The 18,914-nt window shown below is 34.8% G+C and overlaps 1 protein-coding gene across 2 annotated transcripts in view; it reads left to right on the top strand.

Annotated features, from left to right (window-relative positions):
- VPS13C (vacuolar protein sorting 13 homolog C (S. cerevisiae)) overlaps nt 1-18,914 on the top strand; it is a 189,868-nt gene that overhangs the window by 37,433 nt on the left and 133,521 nt on the right. For both annotated transcript variants that reach the window (XM_011975761.1, XM_011975760.1), the window contains 7 exons: nt 1,924-1,983; nt 2,792-2,872; nt 3,732-3,789; nt 5,338-5,465; nt 7,171-7,277; nt 8,457-8,628; nt 10,268-10,330. In XM_011975761.1, the coding sequence (XP_011831151.1) occupies nt 1,924-1,983; nt 2,792-2,872; nt 3,732-3,789; nt 5,338-5,465; nt 7,171-7,277; nt 8,457-8,628; nt 10,268-10,330 (669 nt within the window). The remainder of the gene's footprint in view (nt 1-1,923; nt 1,984-2,791; nt 2,873-3,731; nt 3,790-5,337; nt 5,466-7,170; nt 7,278-8,456; nt 8,629-10,267; nt 10,331-18,914) is intronic.

The following is an 18,914-nucleotide window of genomic DNA, read 5'->3' as shown; positions in this document are numbered from 1 at the left end:
AAGATATATATTTTTGTTATAGGTAGATGGAATTTCTAAATAGCTTATATATGTGCATATGTTTATGTATGTGTGTGTATGTGTGCGCACTCATCTCATTGGGCTATATGTAAATTATTTTGATTATTTTATAATGAATTTTTCTTTTAATGGTCTTTAAGGGTAGACAGCCTATATATAGGCTGGACATTTTTTTTTCTATTACAGGCAACTAAGTAGTAGGAAACATGTTTTGGGGCATGTAAGTGAAGACAAATAGCTGAATTAGGTTTTGCTACGGAGAAGAAGATGTGGTTCATTTAGATACTTTTAAAGTTAAGGACAGTGAACCATAAATCCTACCAGACAAGTTTGCCTTATGTCTACTTATATGGAGAGGGCCTCAATAGGGAAAGAAGAGGAAGAAGAATGGAAGGGTGGTAGACTGGCAGAAAAACAGAAAAAGAAGGACATGGTTATGTGGAAGGCTTAACAATGTTGTGGGCATATAGAGAAGTAGAGATACACACGGAGTTGAAGAACAGAGCAGAAACAATAAAGAAAAAGAGAGCTGAAGAGACAAAGGAAAGGGAGTGAAGGAAGCTAGTGTTTAATATACTGTTTATCCTTTGCCTGTTTCCAAAATGACTTTGAAGTAGCTTTCGACCACAGAAGTATACAGTAACACCTTTAAAGAGGATAGAATCTATGTTCTAAAGGATAGAGAGAGAATTGTTCCAGAAAGCTGTAACTAATGATCGTGGTCATAAGGGAGCATAGTAACTTTGAGCTTCTAGCAGACAATGCGAAAAATACAAACTTGTCATATATCTCCTTTTGTCTGATAACAGATATACTGTTGCACAAGAATATGTAGTTTCCTTAGTGTTTGCTGTTATTTGTCCCTTTGTTTCTTTGCTCAGACTCTTCATTCTGCTTTAGTTGTCTGTATTACTTTCTTCTCTTTGTCTGCCTGGTGATTCTACTCAAGTTTTAATACTTACATGATACATGACCTTTCTTTCTCATTCTTTTTCACTTCCTTCTTAGAATTTACCATTCCCTCTTTTATGCTTCCTATTGTATTTTATCAAAGACCTGTAAAATATTATTGTATTGCTTACCATGTTAATCTCCTTCTGTCAAAATCACATTAATTCACTGAAGTAGTACCTACCTTTTAGCATTTTTGTGATGGTTAAATGAGATGGTTTATGTAAAACATTTGGCACATTGTCTGGCTCAATTATTTCCTGTTTCAACTATTACAGTGGCTATTATAACAACAATAGCAATAGCAAACCTATCTCTTTTGTATCCATACCATTTATTTTTCTTTGCAATTACATTCTAACTTTTAAATCTAAAGTTATTGTCCCACCTCTGATCTGGATCTCATTTTACCTATCTGTCCATTGTACTCTCACTCTACTACTCCACTGAAACAGTTCTTAACAAGTTTCTCAAAAACGCCCTTGCTGCTAAATAAGTTTAGTATTTGGCATTGCTGAACATGCTGTCCTTGTAGAAACATGGTCATGTGGTAATTTCCATACCCTCCTGGTTTTCTTCCTATTACACAACAATTATTTGTTTTTTTAAAAAAGAATGTGTACCATCTTCAATAGTGTACAGGCTGGCTGTCTGTTTTCATTCATATCCAATTCTTTCCACAGTTCAAATTCAAATACGTATTAATCCAGTAATTATTTTCTGAATGAATGAACTCAATTTAGAATCACGTCAATTCTCTTTTCATTGTTTCTTTGATTTTGTCTTATAAATATATGTAAAGAAATAGATAGCTAATATTAGGTAACATTAAATTAGCTTAAAGAAAGATGTCTTTTATTCCTAAATTATTTTGTTACATTTTACAAGTATTAGAGCACCATTATATGACATCCATACCACATTTCACAGGTATTCTCTTTTTTATTTTAGACTGCAAATGAACATTGGACTCCATGCATATTAAATGAAACAGACAAAATTATATACAAGGTATTATATTGGAATAAAAATTTTTGTTAGTTTCCTAGGTACAGTTAATTTATTTTCTTGAAGAAACATTGATGGAGCAGAGCGTGCTGTTGGAGTGTGATTTAAAAGTCTAGGGTCTAGTTTTGGCCCTGCTACTTAGTGTGTGACCCTCTGTAATCACTTACTAGTTCTGAGATACAGGTTCTTTAGCTATCAAGTAAAGATACAGGATACAGTTAATAGGTCCCAAATGGTACTTTATGAACATTAGATATTGAGATATTTTTAGATGTTATAGAAAAAATATTCTCTAATCAAGTAAGATTATTGATTAAAGTACTAAGCTATACATAATTAAACAGATACGTTTCATTTTATTTTAAACTATAGAGCTTTAAATATGGTAACAAACACTGACTCTCCAAGAGGGATATTTAGTATGTAGCTTTCCCACCTTGTTGACCACAGAGTCCTCTGCTACCACCTGTCTTCAGGAAACAGCTATTCGTATCTGCTGGAAGGATCATGTCTTTTTTTTTTAGCAAAATGTTTACAGGGTTTGTTAAATACTAAATTCTCAATAAATATTTGATAATTGAATGAATGAGTTCCTTGGAAATAGTGTTCTTGAAAGCACAATTTAGCAAATGCTAGACTTAATAAAGTCTGAATAACATGAATATATTTTCCCCTCATTTTATATTATTTTCTTTAAAAATTCAAAATGGCATTTGGGTAATTTTGGAGTGGTGAACAGAATAATCTTTTAAAATTGATTCATAATTTCAATGTGTTGATTGCTTGATCTCTTTTCATTTTTCTCTTGTAGCTTATACGACTTGATAGTCTTAGCGCATACTGGAATGTAAACTGCAGCATGTCTTACCAGAGATCAAGGGAACAGATTTTGGTAATATTAATGTATACTTGGAAGAGCTAACTTCACTCCCGCTCCCTAAATTTGTTTAATATAAGAGGGCGTTCATGAGGACAGGATATCAGCCATTTGTTTAACTTGTATTTCGCTAAATCAGAAATATGAAAAACATCCTTTCAAATCCACTATGTCTCTTCAGAAAAGCAGTTTTGTTTTTGAAGATCTTTGTGAAATCATTCACTGGACAGTGACATCAGAGTCCATGGTATTAAATTAAAACTGTATTTATGCTTTTTTACATTCTCATTTTGATGATATTCTTGTCACATTTTGATATTTCATATTACAATGATTAAGAATATTATAAAGATAATATTTCTCAGGTATGAAACATGTATCTTTGACAAATGTTTTAGACATTTGTTATGGTGATTTTCTGAATAGTAGAAGATTAATTCAAAACTTCAGTGTGCTAAATCAATCTTAGCCATGTTTATTTACTTAGAGGATAAAGAAAGAACAATTGAATTTTTAGAACTGGATAAATTTCAATCTTCCATCTCGTATTTCTCGGAAAGATGCTGTAACATATGATTTGCCTTTGACTAGAATGTGTCTGAAATCCCAGTGTATGGATATACATATATGTGCATTTTTTCAGAGTCAGAGGGGACATACTACAAGGTTGTTTGTAGACATACTGAATTCTTAAAATTATCTGCTTCTGTGTCTTTATACTTGTAAATAATGCTCAGTGTGTTTTTCTTATTGACTACTAGTAACAGAGAAACAAAGATATTAATGTAAGAACCAAGTTTTGTGTGTGTGTGCATGTGTGTGACTGAATATATGTGCATTTTCTTTTTCATTCTCATTCAAATTTTTTGTTTAGGATCAGCTGAAAAATGAAATTCTTACAAGTGGAAATATACCCCCAAATTATCAATACAGTAAGTAATAGTAAAAGTTTATTTCATGTTATAGGAAGAAACATAGAAGTAAATATATTATTTTAAAATACTTTTCTGATAACGTTACTTAGTCAAACAAAGTATATTAATTTTATACCTTACTATTATGATACAGCATGTTTGGGTTATAACTAATTATTTAGGAATAGATCGTAATACACACACCACTGGAGAATAGCAGATGGAGAAGGGCAGTATAGCTGTAGTTCATTCCCTACAGCCAACCTTCTTTGAATTCCATGTATTCTTCTTAGCTTGCTGTTGTATTCTTTGTTTTAGGATTTAGGTTTTCTTTCTTTCTTTTTTCAAAAAGTAACCAAATCTCTGCGATTCTGGTATTGAGGTCACCCTTATGTTACTACTGCAGTGTAAACGTAATCCTGCCACTCTAGAGAATTCTTTTTCTGAGCTTTTCTATTTCTTGGCAGCCTCACCTTTATTTTACAACTAGATCTCTAACACAGCTTCCTGCTTATTTGTTTATTTTTTCCATCTGTTTTCTTTATTTTAGTTTCATGCTATTGAAGCTACGGGTTTGTTTTTATTTAATATACCCCTTTATGGTTGTTCTCAGCTTTCATACTCAGGTTGTTCCATATTACTCTGGTTCACTGTTGTTTTCTTCATGTTCTTTTATAACTAATTGAATTGACGCTGGATAATAGTTGGCACTTATGTTACACAGATCCCTACATTTTATGATGATAAAACTTTCAAGTGCTGCTAGTTTGTGAAAGCATTTAGGTTCATTGATGGTAAAAAAATAGTTAAGGAAAGTCTACAATTTCATTCTTAGGCATTTTCCATTTATAACTAGCCTTTAAAGCCATTGAAAATTTTGTACAATCTTATGCAAACATATTTTTATATGGTAATTACCAGTTTTTATAGTTTTTTTTTTACCAGTTTTTATAGTTTTGATATTATTCACAGTTAAAATTTATCACCTTGCATTACCCTGTCATCTTCCCTAACACACCTTTTTATGTTACTTCTCAACCCGAAGATTATTTTCTTTAGTTGATTCTAAGGTTATGTACGTAATGATAATTTTGAAAATAATAAAGAGATGAGCAGATTCTTTTTTTGGAATGAATTTTATTCATGATCGTGTTACTAAATTTTGCTAGTGATTAATTAAGACAGAAATTTATCAGATCTTATTTCCTTTTTTGTATTAGTATTTTTAATGAATAATAAAATCATTAAATGTCTTGCAGCAAGGAAGAGAAGTCTAATTTTATGCAGACTGTAAATAACCAAGAGTAGATTGTTGTCTCTTTTATACATTTCTTACCTAGAAGCATAGGACTCCAATTTCCTCCTTGGAGATTTCGCTTTAACCGTTGAGGTTATTATTATGCATATAAGTAGAAGCTTAAATTGCTTAAATATTTTTGGTAGTGATTTTGTTACACGTGTTTTTGATCATTTTTCTTCTAGAATAACAGTGTTCTCATAATTATTTATACTTGTTTATATGTAAAAGCATATAAACATATCTTATGTCTTCCCATGTAATACAAGTTTTCCAGCCAATATCAGCCTCTGCAAAACTCTACATGAATCCTTATGCAGAATCAGAGCTCAAAACACCCAAACTGGATTGGAACATAGAAATACAAAATATTGCCATTGAACTGACCAAACCTCAGGTATGATTCATGTGGATATTTCCAGCTTTGATTAACCTTGAATCTTGACTGCTTTTATTTGTGATTATTACTTCTCTAGTGGTTGGTGATTTTTTGGGGTTCATTATATTGAGATTTGACTGTTTAAAAATTTTCGTTTTAAAGAAAATGAATTTCAAATTTAAGAAGTAGTTTTTAAAAATTTTATTTTGTCTTTTCCTAAATTGTGGAGAATCATATCAAACTGTAGGGAAGGAAATTATTTCTATTTGGCTCACAATTGTTGATGGAAGATTTTTTTTTTTTTTTTTTGAGATGGAGTCTCACTCTGTCGCTCAGGCTGGAGTGCAGTGGTGCAATTTCAGCTCACTGCAAGCTCCGCCTCGCAGGTTCACGCCATTCTCCTGCCTCAGCCTCCCAAGTAGCTGGGACTATAGGCGCCCACCACCACGCCCGGCTAATTTTTTTTGTATATTTTAGTAGAGACCGGTTTCACTGTGTTAGCCAGGATGGTCTCGATCTCCTGACCTTGTGATCTGCCCACCTCGGCCTCCCAAAGTGCTGGGATTACAGGCTTGAGCCACCATGCCTGGCCTGTTGATGGAAGATTTTAATGTGTTTTTCCCTCCTCAGTTTTTAATGGAAGGCACTCTTATTAAATATTGTTCCTTTAATTTTTAGAACAGCAATGTTGGCAGCTTTTTCCACTATTTGTTTCCCAAGCATGGTTATGTGCCCCGAGAGTTGGGGTGACAGGCTTGGTGAACTGGAAGTGAGAGGAGGACAGGAGATTTAGCTAATTGAGCTTTTTTGTACAATTCTGTTCAATAAAAATGTAATGCAAGTTGTAATTTTATATTTTCTTGTAGCTGTGTTAACAGTGTAAAAAGAAAAAGGTGGAATTAACTTTAATAATACATTTTATTTAACTTAATATTTCCAAAATATTAATCATATCAACATGTAATAAATGTAAAAAGTTGTAATGAGACATTTTACATCACTTAAAATACATTTAAGTTCAGACTAGACACATTTCAAGTGATGAACAGCCGCATGGTAGGTAACCTTTAGTTAGAACTGCATTGGGAAAAATTAGAGAGGAGGAAGCTAGACTTGCTGCTGTTTAAAAATCTTCTCTGGTTTCGTGCTGCCTCTGGGTGTATGTTTCCCTCCATCTGAGCTGTTTGTCAGATCTACACAGAGTTGCTGTGTTGATGGTGAGATGGCTGCTTAAATAGCTTTATCTTGCTTTAGTCATGCAAATAATTTTTGCAGTAATTTCAAAATCAGCTCATAGCTAGCTACTGCTGAAACGATGGTCCAGAGGAAAAATATATAGTCTTAGAAACAGGCATATTTTATATCATAATTTACAGATACCATATTTCATTGTTTCTAAGATGTTAATTTAGTTTACATTTTAACATCTGAAAATAGGATGTATATATTGGTGATAACACAATTTAATTAACAGCAGTTTTCTTTTATAGTAGAACCTAAAATTATATTACAACTTAAAATTGATAGTGTCTTAAATTTGATGAACTGTAGTATACTTATAATTGATAGCATCTTAAATTTGATGAAATATAGTATATTATTGGGCTAACAGGCAACATTGTTCAGGGAATTTGGAGTCTCACTAGACTGAAAAATGGAATGAAATTTAGTCTTTATTTATATGTACAATGTAATAAATATAATTTTATTTTTGTTTTAACAGTACTTAAGTATGATTGACCTTTTGGAGTCAGTGGATTATATGGTTAGGAATGCGCCTTATAGGAAATACAAGCCGTATTTACCACTTCATACCAATGGTCGACGATGGTAAGTTAGAATTTGTTTTTTGTTTTGTGAGGAACATATAATCATATATTTAGTTACTGTCAGAGTTAAGCAACTTTCAAAAGCCAAGTAATTCAACCACTTTAAAAAAAGAGACAAGAGTATTAAAAGACAAATAGTAAATATATTGATTACTTATAAAAACAGCTTTCACTTCTTTTGTATGTCCGTATTACTTTTTTCATATGAACATCCACTTGTATTTCTGCTCCTAGTTTCCCAAATTCCTTTTTTTTTTTTGAGATAGAGTCTTGCTCTGACACTATGCTGGAGTGCTGTGGCGTGATCTTGGCTCACTGCAACCTCTGCCTCCCCGGTTCAGGCGATTCTCCTGCCTCAGCTTCCCACGTAGCTGGGACTACAGGTGTGTGCCACCACGCCCAGCTAATTTTTGTATTTTTATTTTTTTGAGACAGAGTCTTGCTCTGTCACCCAGGCTGGAGTGCAGTGATGTGATCTCGGCTCATTGCAACCTCCGCCTCCAGGGTTCAAGCAACTCCCTGCCTCAGCCTCCCAAGTAACTGAGATTACAGGCGCCCACCACCACGCCCAGCTAATTTTTGTATTTTTAGTAGAGACGGGGTTTCAGCATCTTGACATCTTGAACTCCTGACCTTGTGATCCACTCTCCCCGGCCTCCCAAAGTGTTGGGATTACAGGCGTAAGCCACTGCACCCAGCCTAATTTTTGTATTTTTAGTAGAGATGGGGTTTCTCCATGTTGACCAGGATGGTCTCAGTCTCTTGACCTTGTGATCTGCCCGCCTTGGCCTCTCAAAGTGCTGGGATTACAGATGTGAGCAGCTGCACTGGGCTGGTTCCCAAATTCTTAACATTCAAGACATTCAACATTTTTCTAAAAGTTTTATTGCTTATCAGTCACCCATGTAGACTCAGTGTTATAACCATACTGAAATACTATTTCCCACGTGTCATTTTGTGCCTTTTGGATTTTGCTTTGGCAAACTCTCTTCCTGAAATGTTTTCTTATATCTAAGTCTATTTAAGTCAGACAATTTTACTGGGAATTGCTGAGCTCTTATAGGAAGAGAGTTAAGAAGAAAAAAAAATTTGACAGTGTAAGTTCTAAAAAGTCAAGACTTTTCCTGTTTTGTCTTAAACCTTTATATTCACATTTATGTTAACAAAATTTGATTTTCAGGTGGAAATATGCAATTGACTCTGTTCTTGAAGTTCATATACGAAGGTATACACAGATGTGGTCATGGAGTAATATAAAAAAGCACAGGCAGTTACTCAAGAGTTATAAAATTGCCTACAAAAACAAGTTAACACAGTCTAAAGTCTCAGAAGAAATACAGAAAGAAATTCAGGTATATCTTGCATATATATTAGTGAGAACTATTATTTGTCTCATCATCCTTTAATATTTTTCTGCATGTAATTTGAATCAAAAAATAATTTTAGGAAGAACAGAATTCACCTCTTTTTGAGAGAGAATTATATGGGAAAATGCAGAATTTTTTTTTCCAGTTTTTCTTCTTCAAAAAAACTTTTTTCCCCATGCCAATATCAGATAAAATAAGGTTACTGTAAATGATTTGGGAAATGTGTCTGGTTTTTATTATAATGTTTAGAAAGTCAGTATCAGAGCTGTTTAAATATGTGTTTATTAGATAGCTATATCTTGTTTTGTTAGTAAACATCCTGTATTTATATGGTAGTAGCTTTTCAAAATGCTTCAAATATTATTTATAAAAAACTTTTACTTCTTGGGAAAGAAGAGGTCTTATCTACCCCCGTTTAAAAGGTAGAAACACGGCTGGGCGCGGTGGCTCACGCCTGTAATCCCAGCACTTTGGGAGGCTGAGGTGGGCGGATCACCTGAGGTCAGGAGTTGGAAACCAGCCTGGCCAACATGGTGAAACCCTGTCTTTACTAAAAATATTTTAAAAATTAGCTGGGCGTGGTGATGGGCGCCTGTAATCCCAGCTACTCGGGGGGCTGAGACAGGAAATTCCTTGAACCGGGAGGTGGAGGTTGCAGTGAGCCGAGATCCCGCCATTGCATTCCAGCCTGGGCAACAAGAGCAAAACTCCATCTCAAGAAAAAAATAAAATAAAAAATAAAAAAATAAAAGGTAGAATCACACTGGATACATAATTTGCTTAATGTCTTCTGATTTCAGTTATACAGCTATTTCTACCAATGATTTATAATTTGAAAAATGAATACTATTTTTATGAGTCGAATTACTATTTTTCTGAAATAGTATGAAATATTAGAAAAAGCGTAGGTATTAGAGTCAGATGGATTTGGGTTCAAGTACTGACTTGGATATTTACCAAGTGTCCTTCTGATTATGGACACAAGTTTCTCAAACTCCCAGGTCTAGTGTTCTCATATATAAAATGGTAACAATATCTGTCTTACAGAGTTGTGAGAATTGTATGAGACAGCACATAAAGCACTTAGAACACAGGTCACCCGGTTAACGTACTTTTATATAAATGCCTCAAATCAGTTTCTACTGTAGCCTACTTATTGTTTTGCAGAATTTTACATTCTTAAATATTATGTGTTTTGTAATGGCACCCTTAGAACAATGGCTATATAATAATAAGAATGGAGGGAGTAAGAAGTAAGAATCGTAAGGATGATATGTAAAACAAGTCCCCTTTGTAAATATTCTTGTTTTCATGTGCATTTATGTCTATGTGTTAATTATAATATTCTCACATAAAAATTATTTTCATACTGTATTTAATGAGGATTTATTTTCTTGGAAAACTTATTTTCTTACTGTAAAAAATTAAAAAACTTAAAAGTCTAGAATACATTCAGATTTATACTAATACTATCATTAGGTCACAGGTACTGATAATGGACTAGATATGCCTAGAAATCATAAAAGAAACATTTCTTTTATTTAATGATAAAAGAATGATTAAGTTTCTTGTTTTATCTAATGATTAAATTTCTTGTTTACAAGTGCCTCTCTGTTTTTTACAGGACTTGGAGAAGACTCTAGATGTTTTTAACATAATTTTAGCAAGGCAACAAGCACAAGTTGAGGTAATCATTTTTATTAGCTGATTTTATGTTTTAAACATGTTAATACCCCCTTTTAAACCTAGGATCAAGAAATGGAAGTTTCATGAGTTGAGGTTTTTATTGCTTAATTTAGTCTCAGGAGAACAGAAACTGGAGTACTGAAAAAAAGCCACTAACATGAAGGGGGAAAAAACTTAATTTTTTTTTTTTGAGATGGAGTCTCACTCTGTCTTCCAGGCTGGGATGCCGTGGCATGATGTTGGCTCACTGCAGCCTCCGCCTCCCGGGTTCAAGTGATTTTCCTACCTCAACCTCCTGAGTAGCTGGGATCATAGGTGCGTGCCACCACGCCCAGCTAATTTTTTTTTGTATTTTTAGTAGAGACGAGTTGTCACCGTGTTGACCAGCCTGGTCTTGAACTCCTAACCTCAGATGATCTGCTCACCTCGGCCTCTCAAAGTGCTGAGGTTACAGGCGTGAGCCACCGCGCCTGGCCACTTACACAATTTTATAATGAAAAATCTGAAAAACTCTAAAAAGAAAGTAAATAAAAGACATCTATAATCCTAACAACTTGGAATACTACTGTTATCATTTTGGCTACCAGCTTTTCTCCCATGCTTATATACCTGCTTATTTGTGCTTTTTTTCCTCTCTCTCTTTTTTTTTTTTTAAACTTTTTCTTTGTTCCTCTTCCTTCCCTTCCTTCTTCCTTCTCTCCCTCCTTTCTTTTCTCCTTCCTTCCTTCCTTCCTCTTTCCTTCACTTTCTTCCTTTTTTTCCTTTCTGAAATTGGAAATGATCTACTGATAATGTTTTATAACTGCTTATTTATTGATGCCTTGTGTGCAATGTTCCATGTCATTTCTAAGATTCTATAACATGACTTTTTGGTAATTAAAAAAATAAATTACAAATGCAGTATAACTCATTGTAGAAAAGTTAGAAAATATAGATAAAACAAAAACAATCATCTCAGAAACGAAAAGTAACTACTGTTAATACCTTTCTGTATATCCTTTTAGTCCTTTTTATAGTTATAGATGTCCATATACTTACTCATACTTTTAAATGAGATTAAGGCATATACAGTTGACCCTTGAACAACCTGAAGGTTAGGGATGCCAAGCCCCCACACGATTAAAAATTTGTGTATAACTACCTTCACTTTTCTTTTTTTTGAGATGGAGTCTTGCTTTGTTGCCCAGGCTGGAGTGCAGGGGCGCAATCTTGGGTCACTGCAACCTCTACCGCCCAGGTTTCAAGCCATTCTCCTGTCTCAGCCTCCTGAGTAGCTGGGACTATAGCCATGTGCCACCATGCCCGGCTGATTTTTGTATTTTTGGTAGAGATGGGGTTTCACCGCATTGGCCAGGCTGGTCTTGAATTCCTGTCCTCAGGTGATCCACCCACCTCGGCCTCCCAAAGTGCTGGTATTACAAGCATGAGCCACCGTTCCCAGCCTGTGTATAACTTTAGATTCTTCAAAAACTTAACTACTGATAGCCTACTGTTAACCGAAAGCCTTATTGATAACAGTCAATTAACACATATTTTTAAATGTTGTATGTATTATACACTGTATTCTTACAATAAAGTAAGCCAGAGAAACGAAAATGTTGTTAAGAAAATTAGAAGGAAGTGAAAATATATTTACTATTCAGTCAGTAAAAGTCAATCACTATAAAGATCTTCACACTGAGTAAGCTGAGTAGTGGGAGGAGGAAGAGGAGGATTGTCTCAAGGGTAGCAGAAGCAGAGGAAAATCCTTGCATTAGTGTACTCATGCAGTTCAAACCTGTGTTGTTCAAGGGTCAACTGTATACTTGTTCATTTATTCTGTTATGCTTGCATTATGGCTAGAGTATAGACTTGGGAGTCAGGTGGTCTGGATTCTGATCTCAGCTTTGCCATCTACTAATTATATGATTTTGGGCTATTTGACCCCTCTGTGCCTTAGTTTCCTGATTTGTGAGATGAGATTAATTAGTAGTACCTATATCTTAGGATTATCGTTAGGAGTACCTGATAATTCATTTGAAACACTTAAATTATTATGTGCACATAGTAATTACTAAATACATGATTTTTTTCATTGTCATTATCGTTTGCATTAGCCCGCAGAAATGAACAAAACAGGCAAAAATATTTTATTTATATTGTAGTAGGGGATAAGGTTAATAAGTACTTCGATAAAAATAAAGTAGGAAAGAATACAAGGAGCACTGAAGCTAGGAAGTGATAATGATTTGCAGTTTTAAACAGTGTTGTCAGGAAGAGCCTCACTAAGAAGGAAACATTTGAGCAAAGACCTGAAGAACATGGGGCAGTCAGTCAGAAAGATATTTAAGGGAAAAGTATAACCAGGCAGAAATAATAAAGTGTAACTGCTTAAGGGTTTTGGGGTTGGAACATACCTGGCTCATTGAGGAAACTAACTGGAGTCCTGAGAGAGGGAAAAGTGGTGGTTAATGAGGTCAGAGAAGAAAGGTAGCAGAGGAAAGGGAGGGCTGCACGTGGGAGTTGAGGAGATTGCCAGATTGTGTAGCAGCATCTTACAAGCCATTATGTGGGTTTTGGTTCTTATTCTGAATTGGGAAACCAATAGTAGGTTTTGAGTACAGGATGATATGATCTGACTTAAGTTTTAAAATTCATCCTGGCTGCTTTGAAAGCAGACTGTGGGAAGGAAGGCAAGAGTGAAAACAGGGAGAGCAGTTAGGAGGCTATTGAAATAATTGAGATGAGTGGTGACAGTAGCTTTGCTGAAAATGGTTGCAAATAAAGGTGATGAGAAAGGGTCAGATTCTAGATAAACTTCGAGGGTACAGCCAGTATTTCTTGACTGACTAGATGTGAGTTGTCGGAGACAGAGTAAAAAATGCCTTTAAATATTTTGACCTGGAGCAGTTGGAAGGATGGATTTGCTATCAAATAAGAGGGGGAAGATGGGAGAGAACAAGCTTGAGTGATAGAGAGAAAACCAGGAGTTCAATTTGGGACCTATTATGTTTTAGCTCTTAGACCTCAGAGGGGCAATGGAGTAGGCAATTATGTGGAGTTCAGAAGAGGAATCTGTGCTGGATATAGAAATGTAGGAAGGGTCAGCACATGGATTTCTTTAAAGCCATGAGATTGGATGAGATCACCTCAGGAATTAGAATAGCTAGAGAAGAGGAGGGTTGCAAAGATCCAAAGCATCTATTGTTACAATCAGAGGGATGGGAAAGAACCAGCAAAGGAAGGGATTGCCAGAGTTGTAATAGGGAAGCTGTATGAATGTAACACCTTCAAATTCAAGTGGAGAAAGAATTTCAAGGAAGAGAAAGCGATCAACTGTGACAGATGCACCTGATTTTTTAACTAAGATAGGACAGAATTGACCATTAAACTTACTAAATATGGGATATTTTAGCTATGACATTTTTCAAGTAATTTTTTGGCACCAATTTCTTTTCTCTTCTTTTGCACTCTTAATTGTTTGGACTCTTAATTTTATATTCTATGCATATATATATATATATATATATAAAATATATAGGCAAAGATGAAAATACCCATATATATTAGATATATATATATTCATACATAAGAGGTGTGTGTGTGTGTATATATGTGTGTATATGTGTGTGTGTGTGTATATATATGTATGTATTTAGACCTTTTGGTACTCTGTTCATTTTTTTCCTGCAATCTTTTTTCTCTCTCTAAGGCTAGATAATTTCTATTGATCTATCTTCAAGTTCTGTCTTCCTTTTGTCATCTTCATTTTGCTGTTGAACCCGTCTTGGGAATTTTTAATTTCAGATAATATATTTTTCAGGCCTGAAATTACTATTGAGTTTTTTTTTTTATAGTTTGCATTTCTCTATTGAAGATTCCAATCTTTTTAGTAATTTCCGGTGTGTTTGCCTTTATGTCAGGTAACAGTGGCTCTCTGATAGTTCCAGCTATCAGACATTGAAGTTATCTGATTGTTGGCATCTGATGATTATCTTTCCCTTGAGAATTAGTTACATTTCCGGTTTTGTTTGTTTTCGTATGTCAAGTAATTTTGGATTGTATTTTTGACATTCTGATTATAATATAATCTCTGAATCTTGTTACAATGCTCTGGAAAACGTTGACATTTTGTGTTAGTGTACAGCCTAGTTAGGTTCTGAATCTAAGTTGTGTTTGCCTTCTCTGGATGGTGGTTCAGATTTCAATTCAGCTCTTTAAACCTTTGCTATGTAAGTTTGAGTTTGTTTTACTTGTGAATAATACAGGGATTAGTTTGAGACTTGCATAGGTGGTTCATATTAGTTGGGGTGGCTAAAACCTTTGCTACTTTGGTTTGGGTTAGTTTCACATATGTGAAGCTTGTATTAGACTGAGATTTGGACAGGTTCATATACAGAATTAAGAGATAATCCCCTTCTCCAGCTCTTTCTCTGCCAGGATTTTCTCGTATACATTCTGGCCTTCATGAACTCCATTTACTGGTTCCTTGGCCAGAAATATGGAGTTTTTCTCAGGGTTTTAGCTGCTGGTACAGCTGTGCTCCATGTTCCTCTGCTCTGCTCCATGGTGAGGCCCTTGCTCAGGGCAGAGCCGTGTATAGTAGTTTTCTATGCCTATATAACAAACTTTGTGGCTTGAAACAACACATAGCTATTATCTCTGAGTTTCTCTGGGTCTAGAATCTAGGTATGGGTTAGCTGAGTCCTCTGCTTAAGGTTTTAAAATATTGCTAGATGTTGGTTTGGGACTATGGTATCTGAAACGTGACTGATGGAGAATCCGCTTTCCTTGGCAGAATTTAGCTCTTTGTGGCTGTGGGATGGAAGACTTCAGTTTTTTGTAGATTTCTGGCTAGAGCTGCCCTCAGCTTATAAATATCATCTTCAGTTCCTTGCCTAATGGGCTTCCCAACATAGAAACCGTAACATGGCAGCTTTCTTCTTCAAAAGAAGGGAAAAACTCCAGCAAGATGGTCGCTAAAGTCTTGTATACATAACATATACATTGTACACAGAATCAAGTATATTTTATTACCTTTGCCATATTTTATTGTTTAGAAACTAGTTGCAAGTCATGCCCATGCTCAAGGGCAAGAACATTAGAAATGGGAGATTATGGTGGTGGGGTGGGATGGGGTGGGCACACCATGTGAGAAAAAGAAATGTCACGGAAAACTCAGTCTTGTGCAGGTCACTTCTCCAAATTGTGACCCCTTCTACTGTTTGCCTGCTTTGCTCACTTTTCAAAATCCCGGGTAGATCTTTTTTATATTTTGTTCAGAAGTTTTAGATGGTTTGAAGAGGGCTTATGCCACCATGGAACTAAAACTTTCACTGAAATTAGTAATAAAGAAGTCACTTGAGAGCAATTTTTATAGAATAATGTGGGCAGAAACTTGATAGGAATGGGAGACAGTGAATAGGAGCGGTATGATTCTTTGCTGTAAGCAGAGCGGATAAATGGCGCAGTAAGTGGTGGACAATGTGGAGTCAAGAGAAGGTTTTGTAACTTGCTTTTCTTTCTTTAACAAAATTATAGTGCCCATTTTCAGTGCCAGCAGAACCATTTTTCTGACATCATTTAAGATAGCTGAATAGAGGCTGGGTATGGTGGCTCAAGCCTGTAATCCCAGCACTTTGGGAGGCTGAGATGGGTAGATCACGAGGTCAGGAGTTTGAGACCAGCCTGGCCAACATAGTGAAACCCCGTCTCTACTAAAAATACAAAAATTAGCCAGGTGTGGTGGCACACACCTGTAATCTCAGCTACTCGGGAGGCTGAGGCAGGAGAATCGCTTGAACCCAGGAGGCAGAGGTTGCTGTGAGCGGAGACCACGCCATTGCACTCCAGCCTGGGCGACAGAATGAGACTCCATCTCAAAAAAAAAAGGCTGAATAGTATTCCACTCTGTGCATATACCAGAATTTGCTTCACTATGTCTCACTGGTTATATTTAATTGTAAGTGACTCTACAATGAATAGCCTTATCTCTACGTTTTTTCAAACATCCCTTATTTTCTCACAGGCAAATTCCCCAAGGTACAAGTTGTTAGGTCAGAAAGTATGACTATTTTCAAAGGTATTTGCTGTTGCTGGGGATTGTTCCTATGAAAGAGAGGAATGAATCAATTTAATTTTAATCCTCCACGACTTAAGTTGCTTTAGCTTAAATGTGTATTCTTAATATCAGCTACAGTTGCTTAAAAAGTGAAGAAAGAGTACTAATTATGAGATGCAATAGACAAAGAATGATGGATGTAGAAGAGAATACAATTAGATCCATCTAACATTGATTTTTTTCATTGTAATGGAAAGTATATAGGGCCAGAGTTTAAAATGCAGGCAGAGGATTGGCCGAAGTTATTTACCATGGGCACTTAGTTGGACAGAGAAGGAAGTGAAGGCAACAAGGGGTAATTGAGGAAAAGGGAAAGGGCTCTGCATCCGTCTTCATATTAGGTCTCATTTATATATTTTTATTTGTTTTTGGTCTCCCATATATGTATATATGTTTTGAAATAACTATAGGTTTATAATAAGTTGCAAAGATAGTTCACAGAGGTCCTGTGTACCCTTCACCCGGTTTCTCCCAATAGTTACATCTACGTAATTATAGAACAATACCAAAACCAAGAATTTGACATTGGTATGATGTGTGTGTATAGTTCTGTGACAGCTTTCATATTTTTAAATGTTAATTCTTACTTATTTTTAAGTGGGGATTGACAAACATAGGAAAACTTTTCTTCACTGTTCTTTGTTACTTCATTTTCTTTATAGCCTTTCTTATTGTTTGAAATTAGTATTTTTGATTATGTGCTTTCCTACTAATTCATCTCTTTTTCTCTTTATTATGTCTAAAATTTTCAGTTTATTTTGAAATTCCTTGAAATTTGTAGCGTGCTGATCACACCTTTCAGGTTTCAATGCTAATGCTAATAATGGCTTTATCTTTCTTTTAAAGGTTATTAGATATTTAGAGATTTGGGAGGAAGTTGAATGTTGGGATTTGTCGCCATATTATCTTGATGTCTCTTATCAGGATATTTTAAAAAGGTTAATTTCGGTTAATTAATTTTTTCCAGAATAAAAAGGTTTCTTTCCCCCAAAGTGTAAAAAAAATGTATTATCTATTTTTATAAAGAATAATTTTTATGGTAGCTAAGAAGATGGTAACAATGAAAAAATACAATTTAGTGCCTGCCGTTTTAAAACTTAAAACTATCAGTTTGGTTAAAAGAGATGTTAACAAAATATCCAAATGCTTTATAGCTTTTTCTGCATTTAGATTTATAAAAACTATTTATAAATTCGTCTATTTATTAAGTCTCAGTATCTAAGAGAGGTTTAAATTTGAAGTCTCTGGTTGCATTTTCCCTAAAAGAATTCATAGAAGATTCTTAAAAGCGGAAACAGATGATATACATTTAATTGGGTGTCATTTCCAAAATAGCTCAGTTTCATCTACTTGTGAAACTGTTGAAGCAGTTAATTTTCTGTATCATGATCTCTGCTGTTGAAGGAAATTAGTTTGTTGTCATCTCAGTGGTTCTGAACCTTGGCTGCATGTTAGAATCACCAGGGGAATTAAAAAAAAACAAAAAACAAAAAACAGTGCCTACCTAGAACCCACTCTCTCAAGATTTGATTTAATTGTTGTGTGGTGGGGCTTTGGTTTTGGCATTTTTTCTCATAAAGCTTCTAGATGATTCTTTTGTGCAGCAAGGATTAAATACCACTGAGCTGTGGTATCCACAGTAGCTGATTTGTCATTCATTTTCATCTTGCAGTTTCAAACAGGGCTTGAAAATGTACACACTCATTCATAGCTTGTGACAAAAGTTTACCATTTTGCCCATCCTTAGTGTTTACATTCACCAATCAAACCTATTCTCTTTACTATAGAATTCAACTCTTTACTTTCATCATCTCTTTTGTATTATTCCACTTTTTATTACACACAGAGGCTTACAATATGTTATCCATTGACTACCATTTTAAAATACTTTAAGTGGAAGAATTATTGAAATTTACTTATTCAGGGAATGAGAACATAGAATCTAAATTACTTATCCCCTTTATTTTCTTTATCCCTGTTTTCTGCCTTTGGTTATTCATCTATATTTCTCTGAAAAGTGGGAAAGAGAAGGAACGATAGAAAATCTAGTCAGGATTTGTTGAAAAAAGAGGGTGAAATGAGATTCAAGGACTATTTTAATTTATATCCCTCCTTCTGCCATTGTCTTAGCAAGCCAGCAATATATATGAATTCTGAAATATAATTGTTTCAAATTAGTACTTTTTTTGTGTGTGTTCCCTTTCAAGGAACTTTTCATTTTATAAACATGCAGTTCTAGTGGCTCCTTAACTTAAAAATTTGGAAGTAACGTTGTTTAGAAATATTTTAGTTGGAACCTTAACTATATAGCTCATAACATGCAGCCTCGTCAGAATGCTATCAGTTGGTGTGAGAAGTATTAATAAACTAACGGGGGACTACATTTAACTAAATTATGTTGTGAGCGTCATTTAAGATCTTGACTGGTTCAATCTTACATAGCGTTAAAGAAAAAAATGAACCATTATTTTTTTCCAGGCTATAC

This window comes from Mandrillus leucophaeus, unplaced genomic scaffold (genome assembly GCF_000951045.1).
Source record: "Mandrillus leucophaeus isolate KB7577 unplaced genomic scaffold, Mleu.le_1.0 Scaffold1583, whole genome shotgun sequence".
Lineage (NCBI taxonomy): Eukaryota > Metazoa > Chordata > Mammalia > Primates > Cercopithecidae > Mandrillus > Mandrillus leucophaeus.
Note: the sequence above shows the minus strand (reverse complement) of the source record. Positions and strands in the feature narration are given on the sequence as shown.